Raw genomic sequence first — 18,310 nt, 5'->3', positions numbered from 1 at the left:
CTTATTAGCTGTTAAATTATTGCATTCAGAGTAGCTAATTTAATCTGATTGTCTTTCGGAAATCTGCAATCTGAGGGGCTATTGAAATTCTGCAATTATTGGTTCATATTGGGAATCAACTGCCAATCATATTTCAGGATTCTACCCGAGAGGGTTAAGGTGGAGCAGTAATCAAGGATCTTTTATTTTACCAGCCGATCAAAATGCAGGAAATCAACAAATTCCAATAGCCAATCAGACAAGAGTCAATCCACACAAGATTTTTTTTTACACCGCTTCCAGATTCTTACAAACAAGCAGTTTACCTATGCCCAACTGTAGGCTATATCATAGTTTTGACTGTAAATTATATTTGTGATTAACAGCATGCAGCCAGCCTTAATGAAGAGAACAGTTAGGCTATCACAATAAACACCTCATAAAAACATGTCGAAACTTTTTAGGTGGAGTTCGGGAAGTGCCTGAATACACTAAGTCTAAATCTGCATGGATATTTTTAACATAACATTTTTAAAAACTTGTACATCTTTAGAAATGTTGGAGAATTTGTAAGGTCATGTAGGAACCATTACATGGATGTTGCTCTGGTTGTTGGCCTACCTGATAGGCCTACAGCTCCACTGCTAAGCTATTAAGAAATGAGAGTATTCCGTTTAGGCACAAAATATGCCCCTTTTTGTAGTTCAATTGCACCGATTAATTAATTAATTTATCAACCTTAATCAGACACTGACAGCGTGGCTCAGGCATTGGAAAAGATGCGCGCATGAAGCACTCTGAACTCGACTAGTATTGACTGCCAATCGATTATGCCTTTAATCCAAGTATGGCTGTTTCCCCGCTACTCAATGAATGAGAACGGCTCTCACTACAGACAATAAAGCCGTGGCATCAGGCTTAAATTCAGGTCCGACACAAAGCAGGTAATGTCTTATCTATGTTCAAACTGTATGAATGACATGTGCTTTATTACATGTCAGACTATACGATGGTTTGTAAAAGGTTAATTTCAAGTCATGTAGTATCAGATTATTTGACACTAAAAGACTAACGTAGACGTAACGTTAGCATATCTAGGCTAGCCTGTCGTCAAGCACTGGTGACGCTGGTCCTAGTCTAGTTTAAAGTGCTTAACTTTTGGGATATCGAATCGCAGTGTTGAAATGCCTGTTAACTATCAACTTTCTATCGACTTCTGTCCTTGATACCTTTATGGTATCCAGGCGATGTTACCAGCACTGCTACAAGCATCTCACTCGCTGTGTACCTTTGTTTGGCTAGAATGCTAGAAGCTAAACTGCTGTCACCTGCTGTAACGTAACGTGAACATTGCTACAAAAATGGCATTACTTTTCCGGAAATGTGCTTTCCAACGACACGATAGATTCCCCTGTTAACACGAATCATCATGTTAAATAAAACAGTCAAGTATCATCTTCACAGACACGAAGTTTTTAATGACCAGACCAGACCAGACGGGCTCTGCCTCTGCTCAAATCAGCACGCACGGCGCACGTCTCGACCCAAACTTCAAAACTTCCGTTTCAAAGAGGGTACTTCCTCTAGGTTTGGCGCTTGAAGCAGAGAAACCGATCACGTTGTTATTGCATGCACACTCGACGGGATCGTTGTGACTATTAGCCCTTACGCTTTATGATTCGCTATAGTTTTGGTAATCTAGATCATTACTTTTATACACGTCCATTAGATTGCATTAACGTTAGATATGGCTTTAGAAAGTACAATTATGTGTGCGGTTCGAGGCTGCCAGAACAATGGCCAAGCACTGAGGACTTGGTTAGGTAGAGTGTGTTATGAACATTGGCCAACCCTAAATGCAGCATGTTCTTGTCCTCCTTTGTATGACTTTCATAAACTGCCAGTTGGTGCTGTGGATAGACAAATGTGGCTGAAGGCTCTGCAGTTGAAGCAAGTCTCTCAAAATATCTATGTATGTTCTGTACATTTCGCCGACAAAAGACCCACGGATGCTCATCCTTATCCAGAGATTAACATGGGAGTCATGAAGAATCCAGAGGATAACATTCCAGCTGGGAATTCGTCGGAGAAACCAAAAACTAGCGTTGTAACAGCTAAGAAAAGTAAATGTCCGCCTAGATGATAACGTTATCGTTTGCTGAATTGCTTTCAAATTACTTTACATCTCCAGTCCACCGTCGAAACTGTAATCTGTACATTGACTTGATACTCAGTAATGGGCGACAGTTATGCATAATGTTAACCATGCAACTAGAAGTTAGTAGACAGAAGTTAGTAGTGTTTTTTTACATTTGTAAAACCACTGTCATGAATTGTTGTACCCCTGTCAGAGAAGTTGATCTCATTAGCATGATCTGCCCTAAGTCATCAAGCATCTGTTGATCCCAGAATTGTAACTGTGTAAGGATTATGCTGTTATCTAAATTCTTGTCTGTGCACTGTTTGTGTTTTCTTTACTATAGAGAGAAGAGACCCAACCATTAAGTACTTGAGTGTACAAAGAAAGTCCATGGAAACGCCCACAACACCTTCAAGTGACTCAGGATGTGAGGATAACTTATCATTTGTAAATGTTGGCTATGTAGGATGCTATATACTGTATGAGTATGCTGTATGACTCTACCTTCTCTATTCTTGCGTAGTACAAATATCCATATCCATATAAGATCATTATCCAATATTCCTAGCTGAATAGCATTTACATTCTCTGTGCTAGTACAGCTGTCCTAGGCTCTCAGCTCATAACAATCCGTTGCTGTCCTAGTGTCTGAGGAGCACAAGTGCGAGTTATGTGGCACCTGCTTTGAGACGCGGCGAGGCCTGTCCAGTCACGCACGCTGCCACCTGCGGCAGCTGGGCGTGTCCGTGTCGGACAGCAGCGGAGCGCCCATCGAGCTGCTCTACCGCCTGATCGAGGAGAGGGACGGCCAACTGCCCAAGCCAGCTCCGCACCCCAACCCCTTAAAGAGGCACAAGGGGCTGCCGTTGGTCAAGAGGGAGGGCCAGGTGCAGGGGCCGGCGCTCAAGATCAAGATCTCCAACCTGGTCAGGAAGAAGTACAGCATCTTCTCTCAGGCGTCCACGGCCCGCAAGAGCTCTGCCGCCGCCACCTCCGCCGCCATCGCCAGCCGCCTCTCCTCGCCCCCGGTGCCCCCGAGCGCCACTCTGAGGAGGTTTGGCTCCTCTGCGTCCACCTCCTCCTTCCCCCTCTCTACGCTGCACGTGAAGGACGCGGGGCCGAGTGCGGAGAAGAGCCCCTTGGTCACTGCCTCGGCCAAGCCCCAGTGGGCCCCACAAGCCTCAGATGCCCCCCTCAACCTCAGTACGTCACTTCGAGCACAATGACCACAATCCGTTTTTAAAAATGGAACCCAGTGGACATCACTTGAGTTCATTTTGTGTCATGCATTTTAAGAGGCATGTTGTGAGGAATGAGCAAACAGATTTGTTTTGTGTGTGATTATAGCGAGTGCCGTTGGGGATGCTAACTGACCGCTGACCGTTGTGTTCCTGCAGTGACCGTTGACCCAGCGGGCCGGGATGACGTGCACGTCTGTGAGCTGTGCGGCGCCTGGTTTGAGACGCGCAAAGGCCTCTCTAGCCACGCCCGCGCTCATCTGCGCACGTTTGGCATCGACACGGCGGAAGCCAAAGGCGCCCCCATCGACACCCTCCACCAGTTCATGATCAGCAAGGGGCTCAAGCCTGGCAGTGCCACCATGCAGGCCAGCAGTGTGAAGCAGGAGGAGTCGACACTGGCCATCTCGGCCAAACGCCCCGCCCCACCCTCTCCGTCTCCCAAAGCGTCCTCATCCTCGCCATCGGCCAAGCGTTTCAAATCATCATCATCATCCTCCTCCGCAGAAGGGCTGCCCTTACCAGAGTCTCTGCAAAAGGATGACGAGTCTGCAAAAAGTGGTGAGTTTACTTTTTAGGCACTAAAAGTAATTATTTAATTAATAAAAAAAACTATACTGTACACTTACAGTTCAGCTGAAAATGACCTGCAGTATGTCCCACCACACCATTAGTTATCTCATAATATTCTCCTGAGGCAGAAATGGGCACCAGTGATTTGTGTAGTCACTATTGTTGTTGTTTTGTAATTGTCAGTGGTAGTGTGAGATTTTGACCGTCATGCTTTCTGTCGTGTGTCCACTGTGTGTGGTGCAGATGGCGAGTCGGCGCGGGACATCGTGTGCGAGTTCTGCGGCGAGCTGTTCATGCGCAGCCAGAGCTTGTCCAGCCACGCGCGCTCCCATCTGCGCCAGCTGGGCATCACGGAGTGGAGCGTCCAGGGCTCGCCCATGGCCACGCTGCGGGAGGTGATGGCCCAGCGCGGCGTCACCAGCATCCTCAAGCTGCCCTCCAGCTCGCCCTCGCAGGCCCTGCCGTCGGCACGCAGTCCACTCAAGATCCCGCCACCGCCCCCAAGTCCACTCCGGGTCCCCAGCCCACTCAAGCCCTCGGCCTCGGCGCCGCTGAAACTGCCCAAGGCCCGCAAGGGCTCCCGCTTTGTCAACAAGGCCAAGGATGAGCCGACGGAGGTGGACGTGAGTGAGGTGGTGGCCACACCTGGGCCGTCCAGAAGCGGCACGCCCCAGTCCCCGTTCAGGAGTGACCTCAGCTCTGCCAACACCCAGTCGCCAATGAGGGGTAACGTTTGTTATTTTTGGTTCAGTCTTATTTATTTGTTTTTCATGAAAAAGATAAATCTCATGAAAAAGGTAAATTAGAGTTAGAAAACTAGATATGAGGATTTCTTCAGACGTTCCCTAGTTCTTTAGACGTTAAGTTGATGTTTGGTTAATAATCTACTTCTGCAGTCGTGAGCTGTGTTGACACTGTTGCGTTGCTGCCTTCTCTTGCACAGCTCCCAAACCCGAGCTGGACGTCAACCAGCCAGTGGAGTGCGACTACTGCAACGACACGTTTGACAGCCGCAAGGCCCTGTCCTGCCACGCCCGCGCTCACCTGCGCCAGCTGGGCGTCCGCTGGCCCGCCCAGGCCTCGCCCATCGATGCCCTGCACGAGCTGATGCAGCGCGAGGGCGCCGTGCGCGCCACCGAGGTCAAGCGGGAGCCCAGCCCCGGCCCCGGCCCCAGCCCCAGCCCCGGCCCCGGCCCCAGCAAACGGCAGAGCGCCTCCCCTGTGGCCTTCACCCCACCCCCCCCAGGGGAGCCTGCCCCCAAAGGGCCGAAGGCGTCGTCGTCAGAAGGTAGGCTGAGCAGCGCGTTAGCGCTTGGACCACACTGTCACACATACACACTCAGTGTCAGCCAGGATGTTATGTGTGAAAGCCTTTTGAGTTGTTACTTCAGGACTGTTGTCCTGACTTCAGTCTGTATGTTCTGAATGCATGTGCTGTATCCATGTGTATTTCAAAGTGCTGTAGTGCTGACCTGACCTGACCTGCCTGACTGACTCCTTCACCTGTGTCATCATGCGCTCCATCTCTCCACCCCCCCCCCCCCTCCCAAATCCATTCAGCGTTTGATGCCACGTGCGAGCTTTGTGGCTTTGACTTTGAGAACCGCAAGGCCCTGGCGAGCCATGCACGTGCCCACCTCCGCCAGCAGGGCGTGGACTGGCGCCTCAACGGCTCGCCCATCGAGACACTCAGCGCCTGGATGCAGAAGGAGCCGGGCAAGGTGGCCGAACTGCACAAGCGCTACATGATGGGAGATCTGCCCAACATTAGGAAGGTAAGGCCTGTGGCCAGTGCCCTCATCACCAACATTAGGAAGGTAAGGCCTGTGGCCAGTGCCCTCATCACCAACATTAGGAAGGTAAGGCCTGTGGCCAGTGCCCTCATCACCAACATTAGGAAGGTAAAGCCTGTGGGCAGTAGCCCTGTGAAGCCCCTGTGCTAGTGAGCAGGTGGCTGAGGTGAGTGTGGTGGCAGGTGACCACCTTGTGGACAACCTGAACGGTATTCTCTAGTGTGCCTTTAAGACGTTACCAGAAGCTGATGATATTCTTGATGGATTCTGTGTCCCGCAGTCAGACTAACATTGGGAGATAAAATAGCTTATGAAGTAATACATGGGCAAGGTCAGTTTTGGCGTCCCACCTGCTCCGTGCTGACCATGTGCTCTGGTCCCTCTCGTCCAGCGGAGCTCGTCCTCTCCCTGCCCCTCCAGCGACTCGGAGGCGGCTCATGGCGGCGGCCACAGGGCGTCCTCTCTACTGCGCTCGTCCCAGGGCTCATCCCGCGCCTCAGGAAGCAAAGGGGACAAGAGCCACGGCAACCAGGGGTCGGCAGGGGCCCACAGCGAGCTCAACGTGCGCCAGCCCAGAGGTGAGGTCAACGTGCCTCAGCCAAGAGGTGGGGGCAGATGGTGGAGCAGGGCTGACCGGGTCCAGCATACACATCCACCACACATTTCCCCCATAAATAGCCCTGCTGCTGCATGGCACCCTATCCACAGGCGTCAGTGCCATGGTGCACAGGTTTTCACCACACATAGAAGTGTTAATATGGAGCATAAGGGATATGATGCTGTTGGTTTGGGTAGCGTTGTCATGGTAGCTGCTTTAGTATTTACTTCTGGGTTATTCTGAGTAGCCACAGTAATGATAACACGCAATTATTTTTTGTAATGATGTGTATCAACATGGAAGAGTAGATTGGACATTCTGTAGTGTTTGCTTGTTCATGTTTGTCCAGTAAGGCCTACATGTTAATATTGACATGCCACTGCTTGTAACTCCACACAGAACAACACACCACATGCAGACGCCCTCCAAAGCATCAGTCCCATGCAGACAACAGAGTCCGAGAGAACAAGCCCCCCAAACCCTCTCGTTCCGGAAACGTCCCCTCACTGGTGCCGAGACCACCGGACACTCCCCTGGTCAGACAGGTCGGGAAGGTGTACTCTCTCAAGTGCAGGTAGGCCTGGCTCCTCAGCCCACTCAACAGCCTCCTCTCTCAGGCGTCCTGTTTGCCTTTTAATGATGTTTACGAGTCATGTTCCGATTCGCTTGTTGCTGTCCTATTGTGTGCTCATTAAAGTTGGACTCATGTACTCATGTTTGAAAATGCAATTAAAGTACCGCTACTCGTTGTGCTGCATATTAGTGAATATTTCCTCACGTTCCCCTCACGAGGGATTAGTCAGGGGAGAGCTTTCATGCAGGTGTTCACAATGCCTACTGCACATTAATCAGCATGTATGCAGTTGGGCTATTTGGCGTTGGCCTTGTGACGTCGTCCTCCACGGGTGACCGGTCTATGTTTGTGGTTCCTGCAGGTTCTGTGACAAGGAGTTCCGCGGGCCGCTGTCGGTGCAGGAGGACTGGGTGCGCCACCTCCAGGAGCACATCCTCAACCTCAAAAAGGACGGCTCCGCCACGGCCCCCGCCAGCCCCCTCCCCCCGGCCACGCCTGCACCCCCCATCCACCTCACGCCGCAGCCGGTCTGACGGCCCAGCATGCACTGCGGCAGCCGAGGGAAGCCTGGCTGCGCTCATATGCAAAAAGAACGCTGATCCACTTGAAAAACATTGGATGATTTTATTCACACAAACTCCTTTTTGTGACGTGATGGAAGCCGGTAGTGTTTGGAACACACTGCACTGCTTATAAGAACACCTACCTCTGATACCCCAGCACATGGCTGCCACATTATGCTTAGGGCTTAAGTTTCATTGATGAGTTCTGTAATGATATTTCCAGGTCTTTGAGCAGCAGTATCAAGAGTTAGGGCGACTCTCTCGTGCTAAACTGCCAGCCACTGCTGTATCCTACAGTGTGCCTTGGGTTGAGTACATATCAAAGTCAGGCAAAGCACCAGCAGTTCTGAGAGTAGGAGGTAAACATAAGTGACCTCTGAGACTTCACAGTGACCGTTTTACAATAAGGAGAGCTCTGATCAGGACCTTCCTACTACTACCACTCTCTCAGGTGTGTGTTTGTGTGGGCCTGTTGAACTCTGCCATCTCACATCAACATTTGCAGAGCAGGCTTCTTTATTCTCTCCCCTTTTAATAAACAGGAAGCGTCCCTGTGATTTTTGCACTGGATTATTAATTATAGAATCTAGTTGAACGTTGATCAGTGAATGATTTTGCCAACAGAGACTTTGACCAGGTCATTATGAGCTCAGGTGTCTCCGTTTTAATGTGGCCTCTCTTCACAGTTTCTACACGTCGTGATTGATTGTTTTGTAATTTGCATTTGAAAAGGTTTTATAAATTCTTTATCTAAGTGTTGAAATGTATGAGTTTCCGATATACACTGATATAAATGTTTTTACTTGCTGGAGTTTGGTCATGGTCATCTACAGCTCATTTGTTTTAGCAGTTTGGAACTTCTGTGTCTTAGTCCCAAAAGCACTACTGGAAACTGTAAAATCACCATTAAATTTGAAAGGTTTGTTTGAACCTCTGTAAATGGTGTCCAGTGTTTGTGTGTCTGGGTTTGGGTGTGCGGTCCTCTAAAGTTGTCCAAGATGTCCCCACAGATGTGGCAATTCCTCGCAAAACTGTCATCCATAGCGTCAACACAATGCCATGGTATTTAGTTGCCGTTATGGATATATGACAGTTTTGCGTGGAGTTGCCCTTAAATGATGACTGCCTCAATTCTTGCATGAAACTTCACCTCACTGAATATGAGCCAGCCAGACTCCGAGGCCATCACCAAATCTAATCTCTGGTAGGCCTAATTTTGAATTTCGCCAATGACATGTCAATGAAAATTGAGTGTTGTGTTGTGAACTATGATGTTACTTTGCATACCAAAGGACGCTGGGGAAATAGGGGGTGGTATTTAGCCTACATGGGAAGCCTAAGGCCTATACTTCTGTCATTCCACTTTACATTTCAAGTTACTTGCACATTACTTTTAAAACTAGTAGAAAATGTATGAAAAACTCCTCTGTTGAATGAAAGTAACTGTACGTTAAACAGGGATGGATTACTGCACGGGCCTACCGGGCCCAGGCCCAAGGGATCAGGGGGCCCTGAAGCCCAAGCTTTTGCATGGAATCATCGCCTCAATATCAACAAATCAGGATTTGGGCTATGAATCTGATTGAATTTAGTATTGGCCATCCCCAAAATGCACCAGAATACACAAAATCACATCAAACAACTTAAACATTTTCTGGGGGAGGATCCCCAAACCCCCCCCTCCCCACATATCCGGAAATTAGTGGGGGGCCCTTAATACATCTGGGCCCAGGGGCCCGAAAGTTCATAATCCGTCCATGATGTAAAATATCCACACTTTTTGCTTGTAACCATCTTTATGTGGCTCTTCTGAGATTAACATTTTTTTAATTTGTTAAAAGTGGCTCTCCAGGCAAAAAAGGTTGCCGACCCCTGATCTAGACACATGTGAACATCCCAGTAACACAACATGGAGCATAAGGGACATGATGCTGTTGGTTTGGGTAGCGTTGTCATGGTAGCTGCTTTAGTATTTACTTCTGGGTTATTCTGAGTAGCCACAGTAATGATAACACGCAATTATTTTTTGTAATGATGTGTATCAACATGGAAGAGTAGATTGGACATTCTGTAGTGTTTGCTTGTTCATGTTTGTCCAGTAAGGCCTACATGTTAATATTGACATGCCACTGCTTGTAACTCCACACAGAACAACACACCACATGCAGACGCCCTCCAAAGCATCAGTCCCATGCAGACAACAGAGTCCGAGAGAACAAGCCCCCCAAACCCTCTCGTTCCGGAAACGTCCCCTCACTGGTGCCGAGACCACCGGACACTCCCCTGGTCAGACAGGTCGGGAAGGTGTACTCTCTCAAGTGCAGGTAGGCCTGGCTCCTCAGCCCACTCAACAGCCTCCTCTCTCAGGCGTCCTGTTTGCCTTTTAATGATGTTTACGAGTCATGTTCCGATTCGCTTGTTGCTGTCCTATTGTGTGCTCATTAAAGTTGGACTCATGTACTCATGTTTGAAAATGCAATTAAAGTACCGCTACTCGTTGTGCTGCATATTAGTGAATATTTCCTCACGTTCCCCTCACGAGGGATTAGTCAGGGGAGAGCTTTCATGCAGGTGTTCACAATGCCTACTGCACATTAATCAGCATGTATGCAGTTGGGCTATTTGGCGTTGGCCTTGTGACGTCGTCCTCCACGGGTGACCGGTCTATGTTTGTGGTTCCTGCAGGTTCTGTGACAAGGAGTTCCGCGGGCCGCTGTCGGTGCAGGAGGACTGGGTGCGCCACCTCCAGGAGCACATCCTCAACCTCAAAAAGGACGGCTCCGCCACGGCCCCCGCCAGCCCCCTCCCCCCGGCCACGCCTGCACCCCCCATCCACCTCACGCTGCAGCCGGTCTGACGGCCCAGCATGCACTGCGGCAGCCGTGGGAAGCCTGGCTGTGCTCATATACACACACACACACACACATATCTGACTTTCTCCAACTTTTGCACATCTCCATAGAACCCTTTATTTATTATTTTTGATTTCTCCTCCATCTACCCATTTCCTTGATTGCCTAGCCTTTCTGCCCCCCCCCCCCCCCCCACCCCATCCCCAACACACACACACAAAACACACACACTTACATCATCACTGTCATCACTGTCATCACCTCACATACATACAGCACACTGCTTGCTACAGTAAGCCTCCTCTACATACTTGCTGCATACTGCCCCCCCCTCCCTACATACACAGCACATTGTCTTCAGGATCTTCTCCAACACACATCCTCTACATACTTACAGCACACTTACAGTCACTGCTCCACTCCCCTCCCGCCCACACACACATCTTCACTGTCATCACTCACATACATCATACATACAGTACTCTGCTTGCAATAGTAAGTCCCTTTACCATACTTGCAGTACACTGCCCCCCCCAATACACAGCACATTGTCTCATGGGGAAGCTTCTCCAACACACATATTGCACACTGCCCTCTCCCCACATACACAGCACACTATCCCATCTCCCCTGTCATCCCCCTAACACACACACCAAGACCCCTGGCAGTTGGGTTTCTTCCTTGGTAAGGGAGTTTTTCCTTGCCCCTGTTGCTCTTGGGTGCTTCTTGTTGGTGCCCACCCCCCCCCCAATCCTCCCCCACCTTTCTTATGCAGCCCTTGCCACTTAATCTACTAAACCCCTCTTCTACTGCACTTTTTACCCCCCCCCATAAACGCACATTTTACCCCCCCATAAATGCACAAATAGGCTGACATAATTTCACTGCATTTCTTACTTTCAGTAACTATATGCATGTGACAATAAACTTCCTTGTATCCTTGTATGCAAAAAGAACACTGATCCACTTGAAAAACATTGGATGATTTTATTCACACAAACTCCTTTTTGTGACGTGATGGAAGCCGGTAGTGTTTGGAACACACTGCACTGCTTATAAGAACACCTACCTCTGATACCCCAGCACATGGCTGCCACATTATGCTTAGGGCTTAAGTTTCATTGATGAGTTCTGTAATGATATTTCCAGGTCTTTGAGCAGCAGTATCAAGAGTTAGGGCGACTCTCTCGTGCTAAACTGCCAGCCACTGCTGTATCCTACAGTGTGCCTTGGGTTGAGTACATATCAAAGTCAGGCAAAGCACCAGCAGTTCTGAGAGTAGGAGATAAACATATTGACCTCTGAGACTTCACAGTGACCGTTTTACAATAAGGAGAGCTCTGATCAGGACCTTCCTACTACTACCACTCTCTCAGGTGTGTGTTTGTGTGGGCCTGTTGAACTCTGCCATCTCACATCAACATTTGCAGAGCAGGCTTCTTTATTCTCTCCCCTTTTAATAAACAGGAAGCGTCCCTGTGATTTTTGCACTGGATTATTAATTATAGAATCTAGTTGAACGTTGATCAGTGAATGATTTTGCCAACAGAGACTTAGTCCCAAAAGCACTACTGGAAACTGTAAAATCACCCTTCATTAAATTTGAAAGGTTTGTTTGAACCTCTGTAAATGGTGTCCAGTGTTTGTGTGTCTGGGTTTGGGTGTGCGGTCCTCTAAAGTTGTCCAAGATGTCCCCACAGATGTTTTGCTGGTTTTGTAGCAGTACAGTAGAGTGCCCACATGGAGGGAGAAAAGTTGCACAAACGCAGACCGCTGGACCACTGTGGTGTTTTCTACAGCTCATGACGAAGTGTTAGTAAAGTCCCAAAAGCTTCAGCATTTCTGAGTCATGTTGCACAGTGCTGTTTTGAAAGAGTATCTATCTTCCATTGAGAGTAGCCCTGTGAGACGCCATTGTTGCTGCTCTGAATCTACATGTATTATTATTGTCATTCCCACACACACTGGCCATGTCGAAGCGAAAAGCCTGCAGAGTTCTATTCAGTGAAACATCATTTTAGCCTGGAGCTAAACCATTGTCTGTGTAATTAGTGGTTTGCGTCCGATCCCATGTTGTTGCCATTTGGGCTGCAATACTGAAATCTGGATTTTTCCCAAATGATCATTAATGTAATCCAATCATAGTCTGCTAGAAGGCCCACGTCCAGTACTCAAGACAAAATAAAATGCAGACTTCTCATAACATGGCTTGAATCCGTCGCCAACAGCTTTGTGAAATTAACGTGCTAAGACCCTTTGTTTCGGGAGATTTTAAAAGGCACGCCCTTTAAAAAAATTTGAAAGGGAAAATGTTATGTCTCGCTGTTTGCGCATCAAGTAACACATTTCACATTTTTATTGAAATCCCTAGTGTTGATGGACTGGTCAGTCTAAGAGGGGTTTGAGAGAGACGTGCTGAGAGAGAGCCAGCGGTCACCGAGGAGGAGAGGCTTACTGACTGACTGACTGCACTGCTCATCCACAGAGGCCAAGGCTGAGTGTACTTCCCAGCACTCACTCTGCAGCCATCAATCTTGCCTTGCTCGTAAATACACAGTACCCCTCCAAACACACATGCACGCACACACACACACACACACTACCGGTTTCATTAGTGGAGAGCTTTGCTTTTAATTAAGCAGCGGAATCCTTTAAACATGCCTGTTCAGTGTGATGTAGGCTACAGGCATGTCCTGCCTTCAGATGATCAGGGTAAACTGTTTTGGATAAGAGAGAAAATTTATAACGAAGAGAAAATTGCCTAACGGAAAAAGAAAAAGCCCTCCTTCAGCTTCCAGTGATTTAATTGCTGGGAAATAACTGATTTTAATTGCCTTAATTAACTGCAATTAAATGGTGGCTAATTCTTAAGTTCACCTCACTGTCAAATACCAGTGAAGGCTTGAATTCCACACATAGCCATATTTCTGAGTCTTTCCTAGTGTTGTTTCACAAATATGTTGATCAACAACCTAGCCTATATCATCCGAATATTGAAAAAGCAGGCCTACTTTTTACTAGGCCTACTCCAAATGGTCAGCAATAATAATAAAGTATTGTCTATCAACATAAAGTGTACAGATACATCTTTCCTAAATAGATATAATCCACAGCCAAGTCCTAACTTGTTGGATATCTGGATAGTGGCATATAATCCCAAAAGTAGGCTATACAGTGAGGGTGCTGTAGGCTTGCCGTGCAGTGCTGTGCCGTCTCTTCCTCCGGTGTGGAGCGTTTCTCAGAGACTTCCACAGCTCCTGTGCCGATAGCCAGGGCCTCCTGCACTCCTCACATATTCCTGGAATAAAACGGCCCTCTGTGATTTCGAGAACGCAACAATTTTCTCGTTGCAGCCAAGGGATTAGTTTTGTTGGCCGATCATCCTGGAACTGACCTGAATGGACGGGTCAGTTCAGCAGTAAAGAACGATATTAAGGTGTGATTTACGGGACATTTGTCAATGTCGTTACTCCTGATGGCTCTTTGACTCAATAGATCAGTTTATGGTTGTGAAGTAATCATTTGGTTGAACTGCTTTAATGCTTCATACTCAGTTTTTATTGTCGGAACAGAAAATGTCCTATGACTAATCTAAATGCTTTGAAATGTGTTTAGATTAGATTTTTAATTTACTTCATACTACATATTTACTTCATCTGTATTTAATAAGACCAGAAATATTGCCTGTGCCCCCCCATCTAGCCATTCAGAGGACTGACAACCTATCAAAGTAGTTTGTGGTCAGAAGTTTTTTTTTTTTTTAGTTGTTTTTTTAGTTGTTTTTTAAGGTTATTCGAAAAAGTTTATGGTCTTATTGTAAGTCCTTACTGTGATTCCAATAAATCATTTGTAAAGCACTTTGTTGTGTAGTGTGTGTGGGAGGCATGTGCTCAGTGAATGTGTTTGCTCTGAGCATGTGGGTGGGAGAGTGCTGCAGTCCAGCGGCCGGCCCAGACTGCTTTGGGCTGATTTACTGTGTGGCACCTCAGACTTCAGGTCGCAGTTAATGGGACAGCAGGGGTTTAAAAATAAATGGTGGTCCGGTCCGGTCCACTGCCTCCCTCTCTCTGAGCTGCAAGTACAATCCACTGGGCAATATGTGTTAATCTGACAAACATTTACAGGAACTGGTGTATTTATGGTAAAGCACATCGGAAGAATTACTCTACTGGCAGGTAACTGTACTGAGAAGATTGTGCCGTGAGATACGGGGGAAACAGCAATTAATCTCACCTTTCTGCCAGGGATGTGAAGTTTCTTCCAGTAGGCCTAGTCAGCATGTTGATTTATGAGTGACGGTGAAGGAACGTCATGAGATTTAACAGGAACAGTTGTACAAATCTGTAGTCCCCATTTGTCTTAAGAGCATTGCCTTTCTTGATAAATCCCGGATGCCGCGTGTTATTCATCTTGGCTGTCATAAGCTTCAACATGAATACTTTTGTTGCTAAGAAGTTTACTTGACCTGTTGGAGTCTCATGATACGTGACCTAACACCTCTGAGGGCATTTGGCATTCCGTCAGCAGCGTTCTAGTAGTGTGGTCCTCGAGGCTGATGCTGAGGGTGTTGAGGAGCCATGTTCTTATTGTTGTAGACTTCAGGACGGTGGAGAAAAATGTTGGACCTTCTGTGAGCCTGAGCGGGCCGCTGCGGTCAGAGGAGGAGGCAGGCGGGCGAGATCACTTTCGAAGGATCCATTACCCCTCTCCCCACTGGGCCCATCCGCCGCCATATTTCTGCCTTTAGCCTTTAATCTGCAGTAGGAGATTTATGTATTCCCAAACTTGGCAGCGGGGAGACTTTTCTCACACGTCTTGTGGCCTTGCAATCAGCACAGTTAGAGGAGCGATTCCTCCAGGATGTGGACTTCTGGCAGACGAGGGGTCAGTATTTTTCCTCTACCATCCCACTGAGCGTTTTCCCCCCGCTTGACGGCCCATTGTCAATTGTCTTTTATCAATTTTTTGGATTAAAGTTTTTATTTTTTCCCCCAAGTTATGTAAGTCGACCATAAACACATCAAGAGGATGAATTATTGACAGACTGGGAAAGATTTTGGCGATACTTTTGTAACTTGTGACAGTGTAATTGTACCAGATGCAGTGAACTCACCCCACTCAGATCGGGGTCTGGGCGGGCGCCAGGGCAGGCTTCTCCAGGCTTGCTGTGCCTGCAGGGGGTCGGTGAAGTACCCTCGGCAGCGCGGCCTGCCTGCCTGCCTGGCCCGCAGAGAGACGGCCACTTTTAGTGCGCACCGTCAGATGATCCGGAAGGTCCTGCTGGTGTCGCGCTTAACTGCCTATGTGGCAGGTAACATGAGCACCAACTTTCTTTATGACCTCTAGATAGGACTGTCAAAGATACACCCCTAGTGCACGGGTCAAAAGGGTAGAAATATACTTAGCGCAGTAACTAGGGAATGATATCACATGCCTCTCATATTTGTTTTTATTGATAGCAGCATTAACATGTTTTGTAAATGGATCCGTATGGCAGTAGCCTACGTTCAGCTTCTGAAGCTCCAGTTTAGTGCTGCTCACGGCCTCGTCCTCATTTAGTCTCAGTGTGATTGTGCTCTGCGCTTGAGTTTGTTTGAAATTGAGTCTTTCTCGGTTGATTGATGAGTGCATCCATGGTGTTCCAGAATCACAGAGGGAGATAGTTCTCTGTATTACTCATGTTTTTTTTTCTGTTCTGCTATCGAGTGTCTGGGTGTGAGGCTTATCCAAACATGTGCCTCTCACAAATTCATGCTAGACAGGCTCAAAATACCAACAGTGTTCCAAGCATGTCACAAAGCCTCCTTCAGAGAGATGTTTTCCACAGTCCTGTGTTTGATGTGCTTCATCTGCTCCCTCTCTCTCTCTCTCTCTATTCCCCTCCCCCCTCTCTTTTTATCTCTCTCTCTCTCTCTCTCTCTCTCTCTATTCTCCTCTCCCCCCCTCTCTCTCTCTTTCTCTCCCCCCCCCCCCCTCTCCCTTCCTCTCTCTCTCTCTTGTTAATCCTGTTTGACTCAGCATATGGTCCATGTCACTGAGTCAGGAATCAGACGGTTAGCCAGCCAGCTGAGCGCGTGTGGCCCGGTGGAGTTCGGCATCGGTGGATGGCGTGCGAGGGGCCTCGGAGCGGACCGCTGGATGCCAGGACACGAGAGCGCTGGAGAGCGTTGTCCTCGAGGGGGTTAATCAAACGCGAAGGTGATCACTTCCTGTCCCTTCACACAACGCGGCGCACTCCGTCACCAGAGGCTGTGTAATCTTCTTGTCATCATCTGGGGTCGGATAACTTGCGCTGCAGAGGGAACACCTTGTGGCACTTTAATCTGGATTCAATCACCGTGACATGTTGGCATGTCTAAATGGAGGCATATAGTCTTTGACTGCCTTACGTCTTTGGTGAAAGACACACCTAGATGATAATAAGAGGTTTTTGTTGGAGTAGACCAGAATGACTCATGATTTAAAAACATAGCAGTGTATACTGAGTGACAGGGTTAGAGGCCCTAAGGGACAGGAGGGTTTAATTATGTTTGTGGTTGGTGAAAGTTTCTCATTTTTAAAGCACCTCGTATGTTTCAGATGGCTGTGTTGTTTTTTTGCTATAATTACAGTTCAGACCTATGAAGAAGAACATTAAGAACAGTTTTTATTCGCACAATTTTTAAATAAGAAAATATACATTTGTAATTACACAATACACATTATGTGATGGGGTTTTTACTTGTTTAAATATGCATTTTTGTATACATCCTGTAAATAAATAAATGTTCATGAACCAACTGGCTAGTGAACAGAATCCATGATGCCAAACAATGTGGTCTGTCTGCGGATTAACGATTAAAATACGCTTTGTGTATGAATTCAAACCTGCATTTTGATGGTGAAAATCTAATGAATTCCAGAGCCCAACATGAGAGATGCCAGGTCATTAATTCTAGAGCCCCATCTCATATATTTTGCAACCTTTGTCCAGTAATTGGATGCTACAGTTATATGTGCAGCTGCATTGAAATCTAATCCCGTTTTGGTGTCCGCCTGCGGACCATTTGGCCGAATAAGCCTCAGCAGATGAAAGACCGTGCCCTCTGAAAAACGTCTCTTGTGAACAGGGTCGATTGTGCGCTGATAGCTTCTGACAGTCTGAATAAGTGTCACACACAGACATATTAATATTGCTACAGCTGATGTCCTTCGCAGGAGTAGTAAAACGTTATGCAATTTGACCATTCGTTCCCCACATGCTGTGGCAGATGTTCTTTCGGCAGCTGTCTGAGCATGTTGAAATGGCACTGAGGAGAAATTGAAGTTGTTAATGATGCGGTAAACAGACTGAGATTGGCCTCATCGACTCTGATCAGAATAAAGCGCCTGTCGAGTGTTTGTTTTAGCAGCCACCCGTAGAGTTATTGAGAATGAGAGAGTGTGTGTGTGTGTGTGTGTGTGTGTGTGTGTGTGTGTGTGTGTGTGTGTGTGTGTGTCTGTGTCTGTGTCTGTGTCTGTGTCTGTGTCTGTGAGAGAGAGAGAGATAGGAGGATAGGATTACAAAAGAGAGTGGGAGAGAACACTTGAGGTGATGGCAAGGTCATTAGCTAATCAAAAGCACAGACTCAGGAGGAGAAAAACTTCTGACATTCAATTCCGCCTAATGTCCCCTATTGTCTAATCCACTTACAGGCCCTTGCAGTGGATGTTCCGTAAGCAAATATTGATCCAACACAGACTTGTCCCCAGGCTAATGCTCATGCACATTAGCTTCTCTGGCCAAGTGTGGCTGTGAGGAAAGTGTAGTCATATACAGAACATAAAGGTTCAGACAGCTGTCAAAGGAATATGATCTGCTTAAGCTTCAAAAGTTTCAAACACAATGATTTACAAATGACTAAATGTTGTCAAATCTGTTGTGGGATTTGTGGTGCAAGCTCAGCATCATGACATGTAGGCCTATGCGTCCAAATGCCCTTGGGCACCCAGGGCTGACTCTGACACACATGTATTTCCCA

General features: G+C 47.4%; 1 protein-coding gene across 2 annotated transcripts; it reads left to right on the top strand.

Moving 5' to 3' along the window:
• Nucleotides 1–859: 859 nt before the first annotated feature.
• Nucleotides 860–8,398, top strand: wiza (WIZ zinc finger a). Of its 2 annotated transcripts, none has more exons than XM_076294788.1 (10): nt 860–923; nt 2,463–2,546; nt 2,765–3,322; nt 3,517–3,918; nt 4,174–4,656; nt 4,874–5,218; nt 5,491–5,705; nt 6,115–6,301; nt 6,721–6,895; nt 7,257–8,398. In XM_076294788.1, exons 2-10 carry the CDS (start codon nt 2,510–2,512, stop codon nt 7,426–7,428), a joined length of 2,574 nt encoding a protein of 857 aa, XP_076150903.1. In that variant the 5' UTR covers nt 860–923; nt 2,463–2,509; the 3' UTR covers nt 7,429–8,398. The 2 variants fall into 2 exon arrangements, with proteins under 2 accessions (XP_076150903.1, XP_076150894.1); XM_076294779.1 differs by lacking the exon at nt 860–923 and adding an exon at nt 1,586–2,102.
• The last annotated feature ends 9,912 nt before the right edge of the window (nt 8,399–18,310 follow it).

Source organism: Alosa pseudoharengus, unplaced genomic scaffold (assembly GCF_046254945.1).
Source record: "Alosa pseudoharengus isolate Yale_2024_CS ecotype anadromous, Long Island Sound unplaced genomic scaffold, YU_APseudo_1.1 YU_APseudo_1.1_scf_1, whole genome shotgun sequence".
NCBI classification, from domain to species: Eukaryota; Metazoa; Chordata; class Actinopteri; order Clupeiformes; family Clupeidae; genus Alosa; species Alosa pseudoharengus.
The sequence above is the reverse complement of the archived record's forward strand: the minus strand, read 5'-3'. Positions and strand labels throughout refer to the sequence as shown.